At 43.9% G+C, this 11,507-nt stretch overlaps 1 protein-coding gene across 1 annotated transcript; it reads right to left on the reverse strand.

The window, feature by feature from the left end:
• Positions 1 to 8,428: 8,428 nt before the first annotated feature.
• CD14 (CD14 molecule) lies at positions 8,429 to 10,524 on the reverse strand. The gene is made up of 3 exons (XM_077768773.1): positions 10,510 to 10,524; positions 10,020 to 10,148; positions 8,429 to 9,930 (listed from the first exon to the last, which is right to left on the reverse strand). The coding sequence occupies exons 2-3, from the start codon at positions 10,020 to 10,022 to the stop codon at positions 8,809 to 8,811; spliced, it is 1,125 nt and encodes a 374-aa protein (XP_077624899.1). The 5' UTR covers positions 10,023 to 10,148; positions 10,510 to 10,524; the 3' UTR covers positions 8,429 to 8,808.
• Positions 10,525 to 11,507: the final 983 nt, after the last annotated feature.

An 11,507-nucleotide genomic window follows, 5' to 3' on the forward strand; every position in this document is an offset into this window, starting at 1 on the left:
CCAACTTATGGCCAGTCTTATTTCTTCTGTTCCCCTCCCCATCCCCTACGGATTCTTTTGAAGCAAATCCCAGACACCTTATATTTCATCTATAGCTTTTCCAGCATGTATTTATAAGAAACCACCCTTTTTTAAATGACAGCTTTATTAAGATATAGTTCATATACCATAAAATTCACCCATTTAAAGTGTATATTTCAAACATACTTTAGTATGTTTGCAGATAATGTGTAACTATCACCATACCTAATTTTAACGTTTATTAATTTTTTTAGAGAGAGGGAGACAGAGTGTGAACATGGGAGGGACAGAGAGAGAGGAATACACAGAATCTGAAGGAGGTTCCAGGGTCTGAGCTGTCAGCACAGAGCCCAACGCAGAGCTCAAACTCATGAGCTATGAGATCATGACCTGAGCTGCAGTCGGATTCGTGGGTTTGAGTCCCATATTGGGCTCTGTGCCGACAGTGAGGAGCCTGCTTGGGGTCCTCTCTCTCCCCCTCTCTTTTTGCCCCTACCCCGCTCACACACACACACTCGTGCTTTCTCTCCCTCTCCCTCTCTCAAAATAAACATTAGAAAGATAAAAATCTTTAAAAATTTTTTAAATTAAAAAATGGAATCACAGTGTGTGTTCTTTTTGTGGCTGACTTCTTTCACTTATCATAATGTTTTCAAGGTTCATCCATGCTGTAGCATGCATCAGTACTACCTTCCTATGAATGGATGATGTTCCACATGGAGATGAAATGACTTCTGGCAACAACTATGCAGAGTTTGCCCAAACTTCACAGCTAAGAGCACAGTCTCTACAAGATTGTCCTTACTGCAGACACTAGTCCTAACTCGGGGTCCCCAGTCCTTCCTCACTCTGGCAAGCTGGCTACATTTTCAGGTGTTCCCACTCTTCCTGCAGGTTCCATACTTTGCTAGAATGACTTACAGATCTGAGGAAGGCATTCTCCTTGCTTTATCCGATACCAATTTTCTGACACCAGCTGGAGTCCTATATTTCAATTCAATTTTGACATTAACTACCTGGAATTAGCAGCAGCTCCCACAAGTTAAAATGCAAGGTCCTTAACAAGAACCGTGAGATCATGCCCTGAGCTCAAATCAAGAGTCAGACACTTAACTGATTGAGCCATCCAGATGCCCCAGCTTTGGAGTTCTGATGACTGAGTACCCTTCAGGCTCATAAATTCACTAGAACGCTCTCAGAACTCAAGAAAGTGCTCTACTTATGATTACCTTTTTATTATAAAGGATACTGATGAACAATAAGGTGAAGAGGTACATAGGGCAAGGTCTGGAAGAGTTCTGAGCACAGTAGCTCCTATCCCTGGGAAGTCAGGGTGTGCCACCCTCCCAGCACATCAGTGTGTTCACCAACCAGGAAGCTCCTGGAGCCTCACTATGCAGAAGTTTTGTTTTGTTTTAATTGAGATTTCATTGTGTAGGCATGTATGATTAAATTGTAGGCTATATGACTGAACTCAACTCCAGCCAACTACATGGTTGAATTTTCTGGTGCACAGCTTCCTCCATCCTGAAGCTATCTAGGAATCCAACCAGAAGTCACCTCATTAGCATAACAGAGAGATTCCTATCCTTCAAAATATTACAAAGGTTTCTGAAACTCTTCCCATATCGGGATCTGTGCCTACAGTCGAGAGGCTGGAGCGTGAGAGCTCCATTGTTTCCTTCTCTCTTTTCCCTCCCCTCCTCTCTCTCTCTCTCTCTTTTTAATCTTTATTTTATTTTGAGAGACAGAGAGCGAGTGGGGGAGGGGCAGAGAGAGAGGGAGACAGACTCTGAAACAGGCTCCAGGCTCTGAGCTGTCAGCACAGAGCCTGACGCAGGGCTCAAACCCACGGACGTGAGATCATGACCTGAGCCGAAGTCAGTTGCTTAACCAACTGAGCCACCCAAGCACCCCCCACCTCTCAAAAATGAATAAACATTAAAAAAAAAAAAGACTGGAAAATGTTTTAGAAATAAAAAAAAAAAGGCTGGGTATATTCTTTATTATATGACCAGCCACTCGATGGTTTTTCACCAAGGACCCCTTCTAGCAAAAGGATCATACCTGTTTGATTATTTACATTTGGTATAGCATTTATGTAACAGAGAGAACAATAAAAACTTGAATACAGTAGTCTCCCTATCCTTATTTATGGAGGGTATATTCCAAACCCCCAGTATATGCCTGAAACCACAAACAGTTCTGAACCTTATATATGCTGTCTTTTTTTCCCCCTACACATAACTATGGTAAAGTTTAATGTATAAATTAGGCACAGTAAGAAATTAACAACAATTACTAATCATAAAATGGAACAGTTATAACAATATGTTGTAATAAAATCATGTGGATGTGTTCTCTCTCACAATAGCGTATTGTACTGTACACACCCTTCCTCTTCCTGTGAGGATGTGAGACGATCAAATGCCTACATGATGACATGGAGCGAGGAGAGTAATGTAGGCATTCTGACATCGCCTTGAGGAACTGGAACTGCAGAGCGTGAAACTGTGGATAAGGGGGTAATGGACTGATGTATGCCTAACATTTGAAGAAATCAGTGTGAAGTATGCACAGGAGCCTGTTAACGAAATTTCCCCACATGTCTATCAATATTGGTATTATGGGGGCACCTGGGGGACTCAGTCCATTGAGTGTCTGACTTTGGCTCTGGTCATGATCTCATGGTTCATGGGTTCGAGCCCCGCACCGGGCTCTGTGCTAAACGCTTGCTCAGAGCCTGAAGCCTGCTTTAGATTCTGTGTCTCCTCTCTCTGCCTCTCCCCTGTTCATGCTCGGTCTCACTCTATTTATTAAAAATAAATAATTGTAAAAAAATATTTTAAAAATACTGGTATTATAATTTTACCAATAATGCCAGTGGTATACTATAATCTCATTGTATAGATGTAATATGAAAAATAAGAGTAATTAGTTCAGGGGCACCTGGGTGGCTCAGTCTGTTAAGTGTACCCCTCTTGATCTCATCTCAGGTCACGATCTCATCGTTCATGGGATCTAGCCCCACATCGGGTTCTGTACTGACAATGCAGAGCCTGCTTGGAATTCTCTCTTTCCCTCTCTATCTGCCCCTCCCCTGCTCATTCTCTCTCTCTAAATAAACAAATAAATAAACTTAAAAAAAAAGAGTAAATAGTCCACTCTATCACTATATTTTATGATCAAAATGTCTCCCAAGGCAAGGCCACCCAGGTTTGTAGTCTTCCATTTCAATCTTGACATATAGTTGATTTGAATAGTGATTTTATGAACAAAGTTTGTTTTATACATCCCTTTTCAATTATTTTGCATATGTACCTAGAAGTAGTATTGCTGGATCATATGGTAATTATACATTTAACTTTTCGAGGAACTGCCAAATTGTTTCTCACAGTGGTTGCACCATATGACATTTGCACCAACAACATTTAAGCATTCTTATTTATCCACATTCTCACCAATGGTTATTTTTTCTTTTTATTAAAGCCATACTAGAGGTGCCTGGGTGGCTCAGTTGGCTAAGCATCCAATTTAGGCTCAGGTCATGATCTCACAGTTCGTGGGTTCGAGCCCCACATCGGGCTCTGTGCTGACAGCTAGCTCAGAGTCTGGAGACTGCTTCAGATTCTGTGTCTCCCTCTCTCTCTGACCCGCCCTGCTCACGCTCTCTCCTCTCTCTCTCTCTCTCTCTCTCTCAGGAATAAATAACAAACATTTAAAAAAAATACCTATAAAGGGGCTCCTGGGTGGCTTAGTCGGTTAAGCGTCCGACTTTCACTTAGGTCATGATCTCACAGTTCATGGGTTTGAGCCCCGCGTCGGGCTCTGTGCTGACTGCCAGCTCAGAGCCTGGAGTCTGTTTCAGTCTGTGACTCCCTCTCTCTCTCTGACCCTCCCCTGCTCACGCTGTCTCTCTCTCTCTCTCCTAGAAATAAATAAAACAGTAAAAAAAATACCTATAAAGCCATACTAGTGGATGTGAAGTGGTATCTCATTATGGTTTTGATTTTTGCATTTCCTTAATGACCAACGATTTTTGAGAATCTTTTCACATGCTTGTTTGGCCATTTGTATACTTCTTTGGAGAAATATCTATTTAAATTCTTTCCCCAGGTGTTAATTGTTGTTTGTTTTTTTGCAGTTCATCATGAATAATGATGTTGAGCATCTTTTCATGTACTTGTCAGGCATGTGTATATTTTCTTTGGAGAAATAGTTATTTAAGTCTTTCCCCATTTTTTACTTGAATTGTTTGCCTTTGTTTTTCTGAGTTATAGGAGCTGGATATATATCCTGGATCTTAAACCATTATCAAATATATAATTTACAAATATTTTATCCTTTTTGTACGCTATCTTTTCAACTTTTTTCTTTTTCATTTCTGAGAGACAGACAGTGTGAACAGGGGAGGGTCAGAGAGAGAGGGAGACATAGAATCTGAAGAAGACTCCAGGCTCTGAGCTGGCCGTCAGCACAGAGCCCAACGCAGGGCTCGAACCCACGAACCGTGAGACCATGACCTGAGCTGAAGTCAGATGCTTAACCAACTGAGCCACCCAGGCGCCCCTCTTTTCAACTTTTCGATAATGATCTTTTGATGCAGAAGAGTTTTTATTTTGATTAAATTCAGTTTATTGTTTGTTTTTTTCTTTTGTCGTTCTTGGTTTTGGTAATTTATCTAAGAATTCATTGCCAGATCAGAGGTCATGAGGAGTAATTTTTGTGCTTTCTTCTAAGAGCTTTATAGTTTTACTTCTTACATTTGGGGGTAATTGATCCATTTTGAGTTAATTTTTATATGCAGTCTGAGTTAAGGGTACAAATTCATTCATCTGTATCTGGAAATCCAGGTGTCTCAGTGTCATTTGTTTAAAAGACTAGTCTTTTGGGAAACCTGGATGGCTCAGTTGGTTGAGCATCTGACTTTGGCCTAGGTCATAATCTTGCTGGTCCCAAGGTCGAGCCCCATGTCAGGCTCTGTGCCAACATTTCAAAGCCTGGAATCTGCTTCAGATTCTGCGTCTCCCCTCTGTCTCTCTCTGTCCCTCCCTCACTTGCATTCTGTCTCTATCTCTCAAAAATAAATAAATATATTTTTTTTAATTTTAAAAAGACTAGTCTTTCTTCATTGAATGTTCTTGACATCCTTGTCAAAATCAGCTGTCCATAGAAACATGAATTTATTTCTGGACTCTCACTTCTCGTCCACTGATCTCTGTGTTTGTTTCTTACGCCAGTACCACAGTGTCTTCATTACTCTTGCTTCACAATGAGTTTTGAAATCAGGAAGTGTGAGCCCTCCAACTTTGTTCTTCTTTTAGAAGATTGTTTTGTCTACAGCATCTTCAGCAATTCCATATGAACTTTGGAATCACCTTGTCAATGTCTACAAAAATTCAGCTTATATTCTTGTAAGACTTTCATTGAATCTGCAGATCAATTAAGGGAGAACTGAACTCTTAACAATATTAAGAGTCATGAATCATGAATAAGGAAACTTCTTTAATTTCCTTCAATAGCATTTTGTACTTTTAGGAGTTATAAATTTGCTCTTCTTTTGTTATATTTACTCCTAAGTATTATATTCTTTTTGATGCTATTGTAAATAAAATTTTTTAAATTTCATTTTCATGATGTTTGTTGCAAGTGTATAGATATAGAATTGATTTTTTTTTAATGTTTATTTTTGAGAGAGAGAGAGAGCCTGAGTGTGGGAGGGAGAGAGAGGGAGAACAGAATCCGAAGCAGGCTCCAGGCTCTGAGCTGTCAGCACAGAGCCTGGCATGGGGCTCGAACCGATAAACTGCGAGATCATGACTTGAGCCAAAGTTGGATGCTCAACCTAGTGAGCCAGCCAGGTGCCCCTCAATCACTCTTTCTTAAATATAACCACAATATCACATCTATCATACATAATACCATACCTAAAAAAACACTAGATTTTTTATATCCTCAAAGATCCAAGTCAGTGTTCCAATTTCTTCCAGTGTAGGTAATTCAATGTGGCTCAAAAAGAACCACTTCTGATTTGGAGAATAAAGGGTTTCTGATCATGAGAAGTGTTTGTGTGTGTGTGTGGGGGGGGGGGATTGTCAGTGAAGACAAGACTTCACGGAAAAGAGTGGAAACTCTTGACTCAGGGTATGAGGAAAATAATTGACGTCTGCTTGCTTCCAGATAAGGGCACAGGAACAAAAGAAGAAGCTAGAGAGAGACTGATTTTTGGCTCAGAAATGAAAGTCTTATGACCCCAGTCCTACTCTTGCAGTATTCAATTCATCATACCACACCGGATATCCAAATCTCATTCTGTATGTGGAAGTGGAGCCCTTGCTTCTTATAATCCATCTCTTACTCCTTGTTACTTCCTTCCCTGTTTAGGGCACAATTTTCAGCCTCGCCCTGATCAACGCAACTTGCTCAATCCTTAGGATTCACTTGGGCTGCCCTGTGCAACCACTTCAAATTTTCCTCTGCCAGTTTTTAAGTTGCTGTTTGTGTGTTTGTTTTCAGAAGACATTGTTTCATGTACAGCTGTAGTAGATTCAGTATATCAGTGGGAGAAGATGAATTCAGGATCTACTCATGTCACCTCACTTAACTCATGGCAGCATTAAAACCCTCAGCCCACTCTTCCTGTTCACTTAATCAACTTTTTAGTAAAGACTAATGGAGTACCTATGTGCCAGGCACTGTCTTACGGACTAGAGTTTCAGAAGTAAACAAGATTGACACAACTACTGCTTTCATGAAGCTTCCAACACAATACTACTCAACAAACAAAAAAGGTATGAATAAAGAAGATGGTTTCCAGTCGAGGTTAATGCTGTGAAGAAAAGGTGCACCTGGGTGGCTCAGTTGGTTAAGTGTCCGACTTCGGCTCAGGTCATGATCTCGTGGTCCGTGGGTTCGAGCCCTGCATCGCGCTCTGTGCTGACAGCTCAGAGTCTGGAGCCTGCTTCAGATTCTGTGTTTCCCCCTCTCTCTGCCCCTTCCCTGCTCACGCTGTCCCTCTCTCCCAAAAGAAAAAAAAAAAAAAACATTAAAAAAAGAAAGAAAGAAAGCTGTGAAGAAAATAACAAGATGTTGTGATCAGGATGACGACGCAGGAGGGGCTCCTTCAGATCAGGTGACAATTTAGTTGAATCCTGAACCATGAGGAAGATCTGTATTACAGCTTCAATTTTGCAGAAGTTCCACAGTCTCCTGTTACCACTGAAACATCTTTGCCCAGATACTCTGCCTTCTAGCCTGGGACTAGAAGTTGACTGTTTGTGTGCTTACCCTGAGGCCAATCCTTCTACTTGTGCATTAGGCACCAGTCTTTTTTTTTTTTTCCTTTTTTAATGTTTTAAACTTTATTTATTTATTTTGAGAGAGACGGCATGAGTAGGGGAGGGGCAGAGAGAGAGGGAGAGAAAGAGATCTTAAGCAGGCTCCACACCATCAACGCACAGCCCGATGTAGGGCTCAAACTCATGAAATCACGAGATCATGACCTGAGCCGAAACAGAGAGTCGGTTGCTTAACCCACTGAGCCATCCAGGTGTCGTGGTACCAGTCCTTTTTTTATTTATTCAAGGACATTCCTCCAACAAGACTCCCTTCTTCCTCCTATATCAAGTTTTCCCTCTCTACTGGACTATTCCCATCTTCGTACAGCCATGTTATTTCTCTTATCTTAAAAACCAATGAATATGACATCATACTCAATAAAGACTGAAAACTTACCCTCTACGATCAGGATCAGGAAAAAGATGCTCACTTTTGCCCCTTCTATTCAACATAGTGGAATCCTAGCCAAAGAAATGAGGCAAGAAAAAGAAGTAAAAGGCACCCAAAGTGGAAAGGAAGAAGTAAAATTATCTCTGTTCACAGATGACATGGTCTTATATGTAGAAAATTTTAAAGATTCCACACATACAGGGAGCTCCTGGGTGGCTTAGTTGGTTAAGCGTCCAACTTCAACTCAGGTCACAATCCCGTGTTCGATGAGTTTGAGACCTGTGTTAGGCTCTGCACTGACAGTTGAGAGCTTGGAGCATGCTTTGGATTCTCTGTCTCCCTCTCTCTCTGCCCCTCTCCTGCTCTCTCTCAATCTCTCTCTCAAAAGTAAATAAACATTAAAAAATTTTGAAAACAAATTCCACACGCATCAAAAAATCTGTTAGAATAAACAAATTTAGTCAGCATACCTGTGTGCCGAGGGATTTTACACAGCAGAAGAGAAACCCTGAAATTATGAAACCCAGAGCTTACATAGGACAGGTACCATAGCTGTCCCTTCTTGCAGGAGGGTGGGAGAGATAAAAGAGAGAGAATAAGCAAGTGGCTCCGGTTTTTATTACCTTTGACAGAGGGAGAAGCAGGCTCTTGGAAAGTGCACCACAGAGGAAACATCCTGTAACTTACTAGGCATGTTTATTATTCAAATATCCTTTAACACAGGTGCCAGTAATCTCAGAAAGCTGAATTGCACAGAAACCCCTGTTTCTCACGCACAACCGAAACAGGCAATATTCCCTGCCCCTAACGTCCTTGAAGTTCTATTCTTAGGTTTCTAGGTAATTAAGCTGACGAAAGTCTAAATATAATGGATTCCACATCCAGGTCTGTCCCAGCACATCACAAACACCCAGTACACACATCTGTTGAGTGAATGAAACGGATCGTTGTTTTCACATTTTAATGAACATTGGCAGAGGGTTGTTTGGTTAAGACGTCCTGACGAGGCTTCCCAGGAGCCAGGGCAGTCTGAGCCAATTCATTAGTCTCTCCTGGGCCTTAGGTGAAGCCCCCCGCCCTTTGAAACACCGCGAGGGTTCCGGACATCCCCACCGCCAGGGCCGAACGCGCACAGGCTTGGACCACGCCAGAGTTCATCGGGTCTTCTTGGTATTTGGGGTTTTCAGGGTCCATAAAGGGATTCCCGTCCAGTGTCAGGTTACTCACCTTGGGCAGCTCTTCTGGCCCCGGCGCTCTGGTCAGCCTGTTGCACCTGAGATCTAGCACGCTGAGCTTGGCCGGCAGTCCCTTAGGCACCTGCTTCAGCTCAGCGAACGACAGGTTGAGAGAGTTCAGTGTGCTGGGCCAGACACATCCAGGAGCGCCTGGGGCGGTGGCGCGCAGCGAGTTGTGGCTGAGGTCTAGGCTGTGGGGTTGCACACCAGCCGCCGCCATGGCCAAGCACACGCCATTGGGCGTCTCCATCCCGGCGTTGCGTAAAGCTAGAGCCCGAAGGGCCGGGAACTTGTGCGGACAGAGAGCTGCAGTCAGTCCGTGCTCACCCAGTCCGGGATTGTCTGATAGGTCTAAAGTGGTGAGGGCCCGAAACGTGCGGAGTTGGGAGCAGGGAAAGGCAAGCGAGTGTGCTTGCGCAATGTTCAGTACCTTGAGGCCCGGCTTCAGCCACTGCTGCAGTTCCGCGAGCCAGTCACCTCCGGTTGCCCACGACACGTTCCGGAGACTGAGGGTGGAGAGCCCAGGCCCAGTGGCTTCCAGAGGCGGCGGCGGCATCGCGCCAGTTACCTCCAGGTCCAGGAGCGTCAGTTCCTTGAGGCGGGAGTACGAGAGTGCGCGCAGGAAGGCAACCAGAAGCACAGCGGGAACCTGTGCAGAGCCCACTGTGAGCCGTCGCAAGCGCAGAGCCTTGACCATGTCAGCATATTGCTTGGGGTCGGTGTCTGTGGCCTTTAGGAATTGTTCCAGGCTGCGGCCGCCGCCGTGGATCTCCACCTCGACGGCAGCCATACACTGGAAAGCGCTGGACCAGTCGGGCTCAGGATCCGTGAAGTTGCAGAAGCAGCGGAAATCGTCATCGTCCACTTCGCAGGGGTCTGGTGTGGTCGCAAAGACGCACAGCATTGGTAGCACCAGCAGCAGTAGCAGCAAGCAGCGCGCGCGCACCTGGGAAGAGAGCAGAGGTCAGGGCAGCTCCAGCCAGTCCCTGGGATTCCTCGAGTAGTTCCCTTTTGGCCCGAAGACCGTACACTCACCATGGTCGATTGGTGTTCCGAGCCTCTGCGTCCTGGCGGGCTCAGGGAAGGGCTCTGGCTCCTCTCCGATGCAGCGGCACTCTCTGGTTTCTAGGCTCCCCACACGTTTTCTGTCCTCTTTGGCGGACTCTGAGAGTTTATGTAACCATGGGATGTCACTCTGTTACTTCCTTTGTGAACCCTGGTCACTCCCCACCTCTCTGCCACCGAACGACTCTATGCACTACTCTTCTGGGAAATTTTGCAATGAAGGATTTTGCCAGGAGAGGGACCGTAACGGGAAGGATCTTGTAGGGCATCTAGAGTGCAATGCCCCAGGCAGTGCCCTGATGAGTCAGACACCCCAGGCTTGTTTGATAGCTATTGAGAAAGAAAGATCCCCAGTGCCTCAGGCCAGGACTCTTACCTCCCTCTGCCTATATTCCAGTGACTCAACAGGGTAGTTGCTTTTTTTTTTTTTCTCTAGACTTTGTGGCTACTATTAACTTACCAACACCCAAATCCAATCTCCTGAATATCCTCAGACATAGATTAGATATTTTGTGGAGGAATTGCAGATTTCATATGTTGACCCCAGGGGATAGGATGAGGTTCAAGAGAAGGAAGTTGGTCTGAAGAACAACGCTCTTCCTTTTTTCATTTTATTTATTTATTTTTTTTGCTGACTTGTTCTTTTAAAAACTTTGTTTATTAAGAAAGTAATAGCTTTCTTAAAAGTAGAAAGTGTTTAACAGAGACACTCTAAGAGCCAAATGGCTCTTAGAGTTTCCATTTCCTTATCCTGAAATTGAGAAACAAGGCATTTTTAACTTAGTTTTCCCCGCTTGCACCTAGCTCTCCCCTGCCCTTCCCCCCAACACAATTCCTGTGTCTAGAAAGGAAAGGCTGGACTGATGTTGAATGAGGATTAATTAGTAACTTACCTGTTTTGCCAAGAAAAAAAAAACAAGTGTCCCACAGAGGGGGTAAAGACTATGCCTCTACAACTACCCTCACAGTTGTGCACCTGTGGATTATGGGGAAAGAGCTATATAAAAATGTTTGAATTCTCATTTCTGTTTTTCAGAAATGGCTTCACATCTGTCCTCATTCTAAACAGGGAGGCTTCATCATACCAGACTGCCCCCCCACCCCCCATGTGCCTTGTTGGTCATACCCTGATACCCTGAGCCATGCCCCAAAGCCAGGCCAGGTCATTGGAGCATCCCTGAGGACAAAGATGTGAGTATAGGTCAGTGTTGAATACACTGACCCTGCAGTCAGAGAGCCAGGCTTGGAATCCCAGCTCTACCACTGAGGTGTAAGACTTGGGGAAGTTTCTGGGCCTCAGATTTCTGGGCCAGATTTCTGCTTTGTAAAATGGAGATAATGGCAATACCTGTCTATGACTACAGAGCCACATCTATTGAGAGTACTCCTGATTGTTATGTTCTTCATCAAAGCCTCTGCATTCAGAAGACTCAGGCCATTGAAGCCTGGCTCCTTAGC

This window comes from Crocuta crocuta, unplaced genomic scaffold (assembly GCF_008692635.1).
Source record: "Crocuta crocuta isolate KB4526 unplaced genomic scaffold, BGI_CrCroc_1.0 scaffold64, whole genome shotgun sequence".
In the NCBI taxonomy this organism is placed as follows: Eukaryota; Metazoa; Chordata; class Mammalia; order Carnivora; family Hyaenidae; genus Crocuta; species Crocuta crocuta.